The 14,559-nt window shown below is 40.9% G+C and overlaps 1 protein-coding gene and 1 long non-coding RNA gene across 2 annotated transcripts in view; one reads left to right on the top strand and one right to left on the bottom strand.

Annotated features, from left to right (window-relative positions):
• Nucleotides 1-3,314, top strand: part of LOC123837088 (nephrocan-like) — a 19,721-nt gene extending 16,407 nt beyond the window's left edge. Inside the window, exon 3 of the mRNA XM_045866059.2 lies at nucleotides 2,436-3,314. Coding sequence (XP_045722015.1) covers nucleotides 2,436-2,877 — 442 coding nt within the window. The 3' untranslated portion in view covers nucleotides 2,878-3,314. The remainder of the gene's footprint in view (nucleotides 1-2,435) is intronic.
• LOC135365608 (uncharacterized) lies at nucleotides 1,926-14,546 on the bottom strand. The gene is made up of 3 exons (XR_010413746.1): nucleotides 14,296-14,546; nucleotides 5,377-5,589; nucleotides 1,926-2,782 (listed from the first exon to the last, which is right to left on the bottom strand). It is a non-coding gene; the product is annotated as an uncharacterized LOC135365608 (long non-coding RNA).
• Nucleotides 14,547-14,559: the final 13 nt, after the last annotated feature.

The raw sequence follows: 14,559 nt of genomic DNA on the forward strand, positions 1-14,559 counted from the left end.
AATAATACCATAATAAATGCACATATGCTGTTTTATATTTGTTGAGTCATATCTTCAGAGTATATTCCTAGAAATGAGATGGCTGAGTGGAAGGGTAAATGCACAAGTTATTTCATTAGACTTTGCTAAATTCTCCTCCATAGGGGCCATGCCATTTTAGCGTCCCACCAAGTGATGTGTGAGAATGTCTGTTTCTTCACAGCTTTGCCCAAAGAATGTAATCCTTAATGCTAAGGATTAAGATCTTTTTTTTTTTTTTTTTTTTTTTACCAATCTGGTAGGTGAGAAATGGCATCTCTGTGTGGTTTTATTTTTCATTTCTCTTATTCTGGGTATGCTTGAAGACTTAAGGGTTTTGCTTTCCTGTTTATGCGGACTTCCATTCATGCCTTTTGCCCATTTTTCAGTCTCATTTTAAAACCTTTTCTTCTTACCTTTTAAAAGTCCTTTACATATTAGGGAGATTAGCTCTTTGGGTTATAAGGTGCAGATATTTCCCCCAGTTTATCATTTATCTTTTGACTTTGCATATGTCTTTTGCCATACACCATTTCTTTTTTTATTATTATTTTAAATGTAGTTGATTCACTGATCTTTTATAACTTCTGCATTTTCTTTTTTTTTTTAAGATTTTATTTATTTATTTGACAGAGAGAGAGAGACAGAGAGAGAGGGAACACAAGCAGGGGGAGTGGGAGAGGCAGAAGCAGGCTTCCTGCCGAGCAGGGAGCCTGATGCAGGGCTCTATCCCAGGACCCTGGGATCATGACCTGACCCGAAGGCAGACGCCCAACGACTGAGCCACCCAGGTGCTGCTATAGCTTCTGCATTTTCAAGTCATAGTTAGAAAAGCTTTCTCATAGAATTAGTATTTTAAAAATTATTTAAATATATGATTTTTATTGTCACATAAATCTATTATCTCTTAATTTCCGTATTAAGAGACATTAGTCTTTATCCTTTTTTCTGTTATAAATATAATTAAATATGTGACAAACATATTATCAATAAATCTCTATTTTCTTCTACTATTTTCTAGGGTTGAAAGGCATGATGTTATTTAAATTTGGTATGTGTTACCTAATTGTTTGCAAGGTGGTATCAAGTTACACTCCCACCAACAGAATTTAAGTTCTTACCTCACAACACCTTCAGCAACAATAAATTTTTTTTATTCTTATGTTAATCCCCTACATTACATCATTAGTTTTAGATGTAGTGTTCCATGATTCATTGTTTGTGCATAACACCCAGTGCTCCATGCAGAATGTGCCCTCCTCAATACCCACCACCAGGCTAACCCATCCTCCCACACCCCCTCCCCTCTAGAACCCTCAGTTTGTTTTTCAGAGTCCATCGTCTCTCATGGTTCGTCTACCCCTCCTATTTCCCCCGCTTCATTCTTCCCCTCCTGCTACCTTCTTCTTCTTCTTCTTTTTTTTTTCTTAACATATATTGCATTATTTGTTTCAGAGGTACAGATCTGAGATTCAACAGTCTTGCACAATTCACAGCGCTTACCAGAGCACATACCCTCCCCAGTGTCTATCACCCAGTCACCCCCAGCAACAATAAATTTTAAAAATTAAAACCAAAACCATGTTCTAACTTCATACATAAAACATTGCATCATTTTTTCATTGCCTTTTATATTTCATGAAGAACCACACTTTTTTTTTTTTTAAGATTTTATTTATTTATTCATGAAACAGGGGGAGAGAGAGAGACACAGAGACAGAGAGAAGCAGGCTCCCCGCTGAGCAGGGAGCCCGATGTGGGACTCGATCCCAGGACCCTGGGATCATGACCTGAGCCGAAAGCAGACGCTTAACCATCTGAGCCACCCAGGCATCCAAGAACCACACTTTTTTAAAAAAAGATTTTATTTATTTATTTTACAGAGAGAGACACAACGAGAGAGGGAACACAAGCAGGGGGAGTGAGAGAGGGAGAAGCAGGCTTCCCGCTGAGCAGGGAGCCTGATGTGGGGCTCGATCCCAGGACCATGGGATCATGACCTGAGTGGAAGGCAGACACTTAAGGACTGAGCTACCTAGGTGCCCCAAGAACCACACTTTTTCATGTTTTTATTCCATACTCTTACTTCTCCTATAAATTATGGACTCATGGCCTTTTCCAAGTAAAAATTGGCAACTTTTTTCTTATTGATTTGTTTACATGATCCTGTTTGACAAGACAAGAAATGAGTCTTATGGCTAGGAACCAGAAGACTCAGAGGGTTAGAAGACAAGACCTATGAGAAAGGTTAAAGACCCATACATAAGACTTAATTTTTCAAAACGGAGCTTGTTTTCTAGCTTCCACCAGGACACGATGGTACAGAAAAGGCTGGTGTTGCTCATTCTGAGTTGCGTTGGTAGATATGGAATGGTGGTCATGGCTTCCTCTCCCATCCTGTTTCCATGCTTTTGCAGGCTTCCAGGGACCTTAGCCAGGCTGGACCTAAAAGGCAATGCCATCCAGAATATTGCTGAGATGGAACTCAAGGATCTAAAGCAGCTTCAGGTTCTAAACCTTAGGAACAACAAGATTTCTGCTTTAGACCTCAAAGTCTTGGAGGGGTTGCCTCGCCTCAGACACCTGTATCTGGATGGAAATCCGTGGAATTGCACCTGTAGTCTCGTAAGAGTGAGGGAGATCCTGAAGGCCAAGGGCACGGATGTGAGGGGAGGACAATGTGCTGCACCAGCTGAACGACAAGGGGAGAGCTGGATGTCCTCCAAGAAGATCATGAGACAATGTGAGCATCACTTACATCTGACTGAGAAAAACAAAGAGACCAAAAAGAAATCAAAACCGGAAGAACACTCCAGAATCAACATGGATGATGATTATTATGATTATGAAATAGATTAAGTATGGGCTTTGTTTACAGTTTAGAAAAGGTTTTTTTTTTTTTTAAATAGACTTCATTTTAGAGCAGTTTTAGGTTCATAGCAAAATTGAGAGCAAGATTACCTCCTACTTCCACACATGCATGACCTCCCCGATTGCTACATCCCCCTCCAGAGTGGGACATTTATTACAATTGAAGAACCTGCATTGACACATCATCATCCCCTAAAGTCCATGGTTTACACTAGGGTTCTCTCTTGGTGCTGTACATTCTGGGGATTTGGACAAATGTTTGATGACATGTATCTATCATTATGGTACCACACAGAGTAGTTTCACTGCTTTAAAAATGCTCTGTGCTCCAGAAAAAGTTTTATAGTGTTCAATCTCTTAAACAGAAATATTCAATAAATTTAGATATGCAAGACTCTTTTTGTAAGTTTTTTTTTTTTTTTTTTTTTTTTAAGAATGAAATGAGAGTTAAGATAAGTTGAGGTGGGGGAGGAAAGGGGAAAGGGACAGTGGTAAAAAGTGGTAAAAAGATATGAGATTCCTTCCACTTAATTTGTGTTTTATACTGAAATCTACACAAATAAAGATGCCAAATAAAACTGCCATCTGGTTCACTTCTTGCAAATAAAGTAGTTCATTTTATCACATAAGGTGATGACTTTTGCGTATGAAGCTGGTGACGGCAGGCCTACACTACAGGCTTTTGACTAAGCAATAGGAACAGATTCCAGCTTAAGCAAGAAAGAAAGTATTGGAAAGACTGGGAATAGCTCACAGAATCAAAGGAAAAGCTGAAGAATCTGGAAAGAACAGGGATCAGAACTGCTCCAGGGCCCTGAGCAGAAGGGCATAATGGAGAGGCCCTCAGCTTCTTCAAGGTTCTCTGTGCAGAATAAAGAGCTCCTTCTATTATCAGTGTTATCTTCTCCACATTCATATCCTCAGAAGGAGAGGCCAGTTGGCCTAAGTCGGGTCATATGTTCACCCTTGGCTAAGGGACAGTAGGTCTTGTTTGACAGTCTGACCAAGACCAAGGGTAAACCAAAAAGGAAGTGTAAACTGGCACCTTATATACTGTGGATGTCCTTACAATGGACTTCCTGAAAAGAGTTGTATTCTGAGTTCCATCTGGGGTTCCTTGAGTGGACGACAATCCCCACACTCCCTTCCTTTTGATGAACTGCATGCTTTTGAGAGTTGCCTGTCTGGGGATAGAGGTGTGACTGTAAAATAATTTTTTTTCTATCAATCTACTTATAAATATCATCTACTAGCATATAAATCTGAAACCCCATCTAAATTGGCTCCCTTTCTAATTAGTAAGACTTATCTGCTGCAGTATTTATTTTAGAAAGTTTTCCATCAAAATGCTCCTAAAGGCAAAGAAAGTAAATAATAGAGATTGAGCAGATGAGTTAATATGCCCACCAGAAGCTTGAACTTTCTCTCCAGGGTTGTGTTTTCAAATTTTATGCAGAATTTGTATTACTTGTTTTATATCCACATTTTCTTCTCCCAAAATCTTTATGAAATGGACATCCCTTGGAAAAGAGCCTGATTGTTACTGTGGCTGCTAGCACTCCTTGGCACACTGACAGGTATCTCAACTACATAAAGCATGGAAGTACAGAAATAAGGGAACTCGTACATGATTTTTCTTGTTATTGTGTGGGTTTCAACTCTTGTAATGTGTCAGACCTACCATTCTAAGAAAAACCAATGATTGGTGATATGTAATAATTTACACCCACTGCCATTTTCTGGGTATTAATAGTCAGAATTCCCAAGCTATGAGGGCCTTGAGGAAGAATCGTTTTACAGATGTGAGAAGGCCGTCTCAGAGGGGTGAAGTCACGGTCAGGTTCACACACATAGAAAGTGGCAGAAGTAGTACTTGACTGCATCTGGATTTTTTAACTTTCGTCCAGTACTCCTACTACAGCATTTGCTGTGAGATTCACTTAGGACACTCTACTCACAAACAATGTCCAGAATAATAAAATGTTCCATAAAATATGTGAATTCATCTGCTTTGGCAGCCATAACAAAATACCACAGGCTGGTATTTTCTCACAGTTCTAGAGGCTAGAAAGCAGAAGTGAAAGACATCTACGGTGAGAGAGAGCTATGGTGTCTCTTCTTCTTATGAGGATACTGGTCCTATTGGATTAGGGCTCCACCCTTATGACCTCATTTAATGTTAATTACCTCCCTAAAAGTCTTATCTCCAAATACAATCACATTGGGGGTTAGGGCTTAATGTAAAAAATTTGGGGAACACAATTTAGTCCATAACAGTATGTGTGGGTGTGTATGTATGTATGTATGTATGCATGTATCTACATACATACTTATACTATCTACCTTAGTTTTGGGCTCTTGCTTAAGTTTATTGATAAACTTACCAAAAAAAGAGAAAAAGAAATAAGAAAAAGGTAAAGGCTGGGGAGGACAAGGTAGAAAAGGATAAAGAAACTTTAAGGCCCGTTATCACACATTGATACTTACGTAGAGATTTTTTAAAAATCAGGTATTTAGCTACTAATCTGAGAAGGCAGCTAGAGGGCAACGTTGAGCTATAGGGCAGGTGAAACTTAGAAGGTAAGCGTGAAATATAGACTATGAGGTCATGCTTCGTGATCCCAGAAGGCAGGTGTAGGTTGAGTGTCATTGGAGTTGGAGAAGGGGCCGTCATCTTGGGCACAAGGGTCCATTTAATGCCTGCAAAAAGGGATTACTTGGTGGTAAATAAGGAAAAGGGGAGATAAACTTCTCAAGACTAGTTTTTCCTATGTTACCTTTTAGTGCCAGTATTCCCTCATCTGTAAAGTGGGGACTGTAGTACTAGCTCCTTACATTAATTCTTTTGAATTAAACTCATATGGAAGAAAAACATTTTCTTTTTTTTTTAAAGATTTTATTTATTTATTTGAGAGAGAGAGAATGAGAGACAGAGAGCATGAGAAGGAGGAAGGTCAGAGGGAGAAGCATACTCCCTGCTGAGCAGGGAGCCTGATGCGGGACTCGATCCAGGGACTCCAGGATCATGACCTGAGCCAAAGGCAGTCGCTTAACCAATTGAGCCACCCAGGCTCCCTGAAAAACATTTTCTTAATTGCCCCCATAATTTGCAAATCTTCCTCTCTCCAAATGGAGACATTCATTGTTCTATACCCCAGATGCCAATCACAGAGTGGCATATGTAAATGACACCTCCTGGGATTACACAGTGGATAGCATGTGTCCCTTCTTTTTTTTTTTTTTTTAAGATTTTATTTATTTATTTATTTGAGAGAGAGAGAATGAGAGAGAGCAAGCACATGAGAGGGGGGAGGGTCAGAGGGAGAAGCAGACTCCCTGCCGAGCAGGGAGCCCGATGCGGGACTCGATCCAGTGACTCCAGGATCATGACCTGAGCCGAAGGCAGTCGCTTAACCAACTGAGCCACCCAGGCGCCCGCATGTGTCCCTTCTGAAGGCATTTTTATTCCCTCGCTGCTTTCCCTCTCCCATTTCAAAGCATGCCTGCTTAGACCTGCCAAAAGTCAGAACTGAACCACTGCCTGGTCATAACCCTCCCCATGGCTGCTCCCTTGGTAATACAAATCCTGGTTGAAGCCTTTAAATTGCTCCCTGTAAGAGATTGATCGGTCTTAGATAAAAGACTAGTCTTGCACTCAGCCTTGGGAAGGGGAGTGAGAATAACCAAAATGAATGAATAACTGCAGTGAATGATCTGAATAGAGGGCACAGATGCTCCTTTTTGGCACACACACAGGGTCACACACGAAAGTACTACTTTTATCAGAGCTGATAGTCTCATTCAGGAGCATTCTTAGTTTCTACTTGGAAATGCTCAGAATGTATAAACTTTAAAGAGTTTTTCCTCACAGACTTTATAACTTTCTGTTATGCAATACATGCAATAGCAGCTACTCTGGACTTGCCTTCTTTAGATGTGTAGGTTTTCTGCTAATGCCTTTGCAAAGAGGCTCACAAGTCTTCTCAAATTCTCTGCTTTGTCACATTTCTGAATCTCCTCCCTGACTTCATGGTCATGAATGTCCTGGTTTTAGATGAAAAAGGTGTCTCCTCTCTCTAAAGAAGTCCTTTAAAAAAAAAAAAAAGCCTTTTTTTTTTTTTCCCCTCTAGTTGTTCATGTCCCCTCATCAAATAATGCGCTGGTATTGAGGCTGTAACCAAAAATTCTGGTCTCCTCAATGTAAAAAACCGTGTGTGTGTGTGTGTGTGAGGGGGTGTCAGTCGGTTGACATTTAATGCTTTCATGTCTTTTAAATACATGCTATATGGATTTCACCAGCCCTGAAAAACAGAATAATCATTATCCTTTTAAAGCTCTACTGTGCCAGAGGTCATGACTCAGTTACATCACTCATCATTTAGTCAATTAGATATTTTGCTCTTAGCCAAATTTGCTTAAACAAATGTGCGCATAAATGAAAAACTATCTTTACAAGTCAACCAGAAATTCAATGGTTTTCCATCATATAATGGTGTAGTGAATGTTAAAAATTGGATTCTTGCTAGCCTATTAGTCGGAAACCTTAGGAAATGGTAAAAGTGTCCTAAAACACAGTTTTGTAAGAATGAACTTTGTGGAACTGGTATCATCCCAGTAATAATAATGGATTATCTTAGCAGTTTGATTTATTAACATTACTAGCACTGTCTCTGCAGTCTAGGATTGCCTTTATTCTAGATGGTATCTGTTTTTGACAGGGAAGAGCTAGTATGATGGATTTCTGTATCCTTTTTCTAAGATAGAATATTGTTCTAATATTCTCTATAGGCTTTCACAAAACGCTGTTTTTAGAAATCCAATACAGAGGATTTTACTTAATAACCACTATTCAACTTTTAAAACAGTCACTGACAATTGCCTCTAGAGTGTTCTTATCCCAATCTATCTTGGTTTCAGGAAAATATCTAATATGTAGTTATTCCTTCCCACCTATTCTCTCCCCACAACACAAACCCCCCACAAGCTGTTACCCAGTGTTGGATCATCGTTATTCAGGCTTACAGTATTCATTTCTGCTTTACGATTAATTTACCAACCACTTTTTTTTTTTAAGATTTCACAAATGCCACTGAAAATAATACTCTCTGATAGACACTAAATGTCCATTATTATATGAAAAGTAGCTCATGATTAATTGTTCACTTGGAAATGTAATGAAATTTCAAAATGGGATCCCTGTGTTACAGGCTATGTATATCGCTAATTTTTAAAAAATTTTTTTAAGGATTTTATTTATTTACTTGAGACAGAAAGATACAGAGAGAGAGAGAGAGAGAGCATGAACAGGGGGAGGGGCAGAGGGAGAGAAAGAAGCAGACTCCCCGCTGAGCCAGGAGCCCCATGTGGGGCTCGATCCCAGGACGCTGGGATCATGAGCTGAGACGAAGGCAGATGCCTAACCATCTGAGCTACCCAGGCACCCTGTATTGTTAATTATCATCTATTCTACCAGATCATTTTACAAAAATTACCTCCTCCAAATGTATTAAGTCAGCAGCAATGTTTGTAGATACCTGTTTCTACGTGGTCATCAGCATTTACCCTCGGTCTTTACTTTTTGCCAGTCTGATGAGTGAAAAAACAGTATCTCATTGTTTTGATTTTCACTTTACTGACTGATTGTGAGGTCGAGTATGTTTTTATATGTTTGTTCGCCTTTCTGTTTCCTCTTCTGTTAATGACCTATTCATCCACTTTGCCCATTTTAAAAAATTCAGGTCTTTGTCTTTTCTAAAAACAATTTGTAGATTTCTTCAAGTAGTAGGGATATCACCTCTATTGTCAGATATATTACTAACATTTTCTCCAAGATCATTTTTCTTTTGACTTGGTTTATGATGTCTTTTGTCTTATAAAAAAAATTTAAACTTTAGATAATCGAATTGGTCAATCTTTTTTTTTTTTTTAAAGATTTTATTTATTTATTTGAAAGAGAGAGAGAGAGCACGACCGGGAGGAGGGGCAGAGGGAGAAGCAGACTCCCTGCCAAGCAGGGATTCCTACCTGGGGCTTGATCCCAAGACGCTTAACCGACTGAGGCAGGGAGACACTTAACCGACTGAGCCACCGACTGAAGGCAGACGCTTAACTGACTGAGCCACCTAGGCACTCCTGGTCAATCTTTTATATATGAAGTAAAAGTTATGCACATTTATGTATATACACTAAGATATATTTTAGTGTATATATGTGTGTGTGTATACAATATGTGTATATGTGCATATATATAGTGTACGCATAAGATATAGATCTACTCTGTGGATAGATATATAACCTGGTGACATATGTTTCAATATTCTGTGCTACTTAGAAATTTTATATGTAACTCAAACCAATTAATCAATTAACCTGATCGAATATTATTTCCAACTGTTAAAGTCAACTAAGGATCTTGGAAATTCTCCTTAAAATGACATACTACATATCATAATTAATGTTGACATACAAAGCTCATCAGAATTTATATAGTGCTAAATTGTTGAACATGTGATTTTACATTTTTCCCAATTGTAAACATTATGTAGGAGTAAATGTATCTGATCAATAACACAGCGCAAGAACTCAGGAAGTTCAGATTAACTAGTCTCTTTATGAGAAGACAAGTCTAGGGAATAATCTTACAGACTTTTCAAAAACCCAAACTATCAGACAAGTGTGATTGATCTCTTACAAAGATGTTGGATGCTTTTTTTGGATTTTGGACCTAGCAGTTTCTGTGAGAAAGGGGCTTTTTTTTCCTGTAAAAAACTGTACATAATTTTTTGTTTTTGTTTTTGTTTTTCCTGGGAATTTAGGAAGATTTGATTCATGTAAGTACTTTATAGCCTCTAGAAACCAATCAGAATAAGGTTCCTTTTGCTTAAGTAATTTGTAATCTAAGCCAGATTGGCTAACTTCTTTTTTTTTTTTAAGATTTTTTTTTTTAATTTATTTATTTGACAGAGAGATAGCACAAGTAGGCAGAGCGGCAGGCAGAGGGAAAGGGAGAAGCAGGCTCTCTGCTAAGCAGGGAGCCTGATGTGGGCCTCAATCCCAGAACCCTGGGATCATGACCTGAGCCGAAGGCAGACACTTAACGACTGAGCCACCCAGGCACCCCTGGATTGGCTAACTTCTAATGTAAATGACCTGAGAGTACATATTTGTGACTCTGTGGGCCTTGCAATCTCTGTGGCAACTACAACTCTGCCATAGAAAATTCATAAATAAATGGGGGTGGCTGTGTTCTAATAAAACTTCTAAAAAACTGGCAGTAGATGAATGGTTTATGGTCCATCATGTAAGGAGTTTGGAAGTTGTCGATCTGTTGTAACAGCAAATAAAAAAGCTGAACAAATTCAAAAATCAACAACTCTTTTTTGATCCATAAGAGAAGTGGGGTCACAAGGCAGACTGCTGCTCCCCAAATCAGAGAGATGGGTGAATGCAGAGAATCACAGTTTACTGGAGCAGAAAGCCCTGAGCAGACACCTCCGCAGGGACCAGTGCTATGGCAGAAAAACCTGAACTGTAATTGATGAATTGCTGGAGGCTCAGAGTGGACAAGTCTGAGAATTAAAAACGCTGCGTGGGTTCGGGAGGACAGGCACGGGAAGTCTCCCCTACTTATGTGCGCTTTACCTTCAGGAGATCAACCGGGTTCTCAAGTGAATATTACAGATAAAAATCACCCCATGCTTCTGGCAGCAGGAGGCGGAAAGGAACCTTTGAAATAGACCAGAGCATTCTATGCTTAACAAGGCATGCTCTCAAGAGAAACTCTTTCACCACAGTCTAAATTACTGGGGTTTTATCTGGTCTAGGGGGAGAGAAACACCCGACTCCAGCCCTGTCTAGCCATCCTGGCCCACGTAAGAGGGGGTGGGCTAGGGAACTGAAAACACTTGTGAGTTCACAGACCAGAGGCACAGGCTCACTAAAAGACTGAGACCTGACCATAGGATTACAGAAGCCTTCCCATCCTCTGCATCTCACCACCACATTGCCAAGGGACTCTTCACAGCAGTTCCTCCCCCAGTACATCATGTCCAAGCCTCAAGTAAAAATTACAACGCATTCTAAAAGGCAAAAACAAAGAACAAAACAAAACCAGTTTGAAGAGAGAAAGCAAGCATCAGAACTAGACTGAGATATAGCAGGGATGTTGATACATATCAAGAATGTCATACACTTGGAATCACACAGTATGTATGTTCCCATAACATTGGAGACTTACTTTCTGAGGCTGTGGAATTCTTTCTGCATTTTTCTGCCCCTGGTAGAACTTGGGTGTTGGGGATTATGCTTAAGAAGTCCAAAATTTATATTATATTTATATGAACCCCTAACGTTCCTAGAAGTGTCACATTAGCTACATTTTTTTTTTTAAATGACAAAATAAGAAATCCTTTAGAAAAGAGAGAACTGCATAAACTTTGGATTGAATGGATATACATAACAGGATATTATTATGTTTTCCTGTTATCTCAGAATTATAGCAGAAAACAAAATGCATCAAACCTACCTCCTCTTTTTTTAAATTTTATTTTATTTAAATTCAACTAAATAACACATAGTGTATTATTAGTTTCAGAGGTAGAGTTCAGGGATTCATCAGTTGCATATAATACCCAGTGCTCATTACATTACATACCCTCCTTAAGGCTTATAACCTAGCTATCCCCTCTCCCCACCCACCTCTCCTCCAGCAAGCCTCAGTTTGTTTCCTATAGTTAAGAGTCTCTTATTTCATTTTTTGAGGGCTGAGTACTATTCCATTGTATATTACATATACCACATCTTCTTTATCCATTCATCTGTCGATGGGCATGGGCTCTTTCTATAGTTTGGCTATTGTGGACATTGCTGCTATAAACACTGGGGTGCAGGAAACCTACCTCCTTCTAAGCACAGAGAAGTAGCCAGAATTTGAAAGCAAACACCAGACACTCCCATCTCTAGCCCACTGAAAGATGCCAAAGCAGAAAAGTAGGGGCCCCTACTTCCTTGTAGAGGTTGAATATTTATTTTTTTGAGAGAGAGTACGGGGCTCAATGCAGGGCTCGATGCGGGGCTTGATCCTATGACCCTGAGATCATGACCTGAGCTGAAATCAAGAGTCAGATGCTTAACCGACTGAGCCACCTAGGCGCCCAGGAGGCTGGACATTTTTAAGCCAGGAGACCTGTTAACCTACCTCTGGTTACTCTTGGAGGAAAAAAACCAAACATTTGAGGAGAGGAGCCAGGATCTGCATGTTGGGGGCAGTGGTGGGTACTGTCAGATAGAGATGGGGCCAGAACCCCTTTGCTTACATTTGCAACTCAAGGAAGTACAAACATTGTAGCCCACATGTGCCTGCAGACCTGGGAGTTGGCCACGGGGAGATGAGATTGATGGCTTTAATCTTGTCAGAAGTGGCAAACACTGGGGCATAGAGTACATCAGAGAAATGTAGCATCGTGTGCGTGTGTGTGTGTGTGTGAGGGGATGTCCTTCAGAATACATAGCCACATTTCAGAAGGACGCTCGTGCCTGGGAGCTTCCTTAACAGAGCATCTGGAATCACATAAACAACAGCAATGGCTAGGGAGGAAGAAGACTGCAGCTTTTCCTGCTCACTGCCTTTCCCATCTCCCTCTTCTTTGTCCATCACCAGAGATGCAAGTGCAGAGGACACGGAGAGAGGTAGAAGTGTGTGAAGGGTGTGCCTGCTGCTTAGCCTTCAGTTCCTCAGGCTGAACTGCCAAAGGGAGGAGAACTTTGAGATGGACGTGAGATTCCAGTTTTAAAATAAAGTAAAGTGGGAGTCTTAGAAAATGAGACTGGTCCAAAAAGTGACAATGATCGAAACATGAAGGTATGTAGCCAAGGTGTTCACAGATGTTTCCCAGGGGGAAAGGGGGCTTGAGAGAACAAAGAGTAGGTAGGCATTACACAAATGTAATTGTTTTATATATTATATATAACATGCAATAATATTATATATATATACACCCACATGTACATTTTTTAAAGATTTTATTTATTTATTTGAGAGAGAGAGAGAGAGCATGAGCAGGGGGGAGGGGCAGAGGGAGAAGGAGGAGCAGACTCCCCACTGAGCAGGGAGCCTGACATGGGGCTCCATCCAAGGACCCTGGGATCATGAACTGAGCTGAAGGCAGATGCTTAACTGACTGAGCCACCCAGGTGCCCCAACCCCCCACATGTACATTTAATCCTTGAACAACCCCAGTGTTTGAACTGTGCAGTTCCACTCTTACATAGATTTTTTTTTTTTGATACAGTACAGTACTGTAAATGTACTTCTCTTCCTTATGGTTTTCTTAATAACATTTTTTTTCTAGCTTACCTTACTTTTTGGAGAATACAAATTATAATACATATAAAATACAAAATATGTGTTAATCAGGTGTTTATGTTACTGGTAAGGCTTCTGGTCAACAGTAGGATGTTAGTAGTTAAGTTTTGGGGGAGTCAGAAGTTATACTAGGATTTCTGACTGGGGGAATGGGAGTTTTGGCACCCCTAAACCCCTACATTCTTCAAGGGTAAACTGTATATGAAAATGGAAAGTGCTATAAATAAGAGCTGTGAAATTTACAAGGAGTGGTGCGATTTACAAGGAGGAAGAAATAACTTCTGGCTAGGGGATCAAGGGAATTTTCCTTGAGGATCTGGCAAGTGAGATGATGCTTGGGAAATGGGTTGGGGCTTGGGGAATGCTTACTTGGGAAACAGAAATTGAGGGGAAGGGAAGAGAACAAAAGGGGCAGAAATGGGACAGGACTGCTGCAGGGAAATCCAGAACTGGCCTGGAGGAACACTTTGTAGCCCAGACTGGCTGGAACATTAGGATGTGTGAAGGGGATGATGTGGCTACATGGGCAATTTCCACCAAGTGATGGTTACTTGGGTCCGACATACTGGTAGTTAGTGATCTCTTGCTGAATGAAGAAAAGAATAAACTGACTGGATTGCCAGGCCGTGGAACCCCCTTTTATGTATCAAGCAATGGACAGGCAGTAAGGATTCCATTTAGAGGGGAATGACACAAGCAAAATTGTGTCTCAAGAACATTACTAGAGATCCTCATTCACACTTTGGGAAGAATTGACCTCAGGTACAAGGCTTGACCAAAGAAGCTCTCTAAGGGGCACGCTCCTGTCTCTGCACACTTCCTTTTGGGGACCCTCGTTGATCCTCAGCATCAACAACTTGCTGCGGGCTACCTTCTATTCCTAGGTTCTTTCTGGCATTTGTAAGTTCCAATCCAGCTGGGCCACTTCTACTCCTTAGAAACCGTTTCTGGCGGGGCCATGAAAGGAGACAGTATAAGACGCCTAAGGCCCCGAGGGACGCGGAGTCCCTGAAATCGCCCTTTCCAACCTCCAAGACGTGTACCTTTCTGAGGTCCTGCGGGCAAGGACTGGTGGCGTCTGCTCCTCGCCCTCCACACTACTAGGGGGCGCGCTCGGCCTCCGGCCCCCTTAGTTCTCAGGCGCTCGCCCTCCCTCGCCGCGCCGGGTTAGGCCACATCCTCGGACCCAGAGGCCGCGTCAGAGTTCCGCACCGGCCAATCCAAACTGTCCATGTACTAGCGGGGGCGGGGCTGCCGAGGCAGGAGGAAGATGGCGGCGGGGGCGAGGTGAGGTGTTGGCAGTAGAA

Source organism: Mirounga angustirostris, unplaced genomic scaffold, assembly GCF_029215605.1.
Source record: "Mirounga angustirostris isolate CCGP_5_RB_7025 unplaced genomic scaffold, mMirAng1.0.hap1 SCAF_8, whole genome shotgun sequence".
Taxonomy (NCBI): domain Eukaryota; kingdom Metazoa; phylum Chordata; class Mammalia; order Carnivora; family Phocidae; genus Mirounga; species Mirounga angustirostris.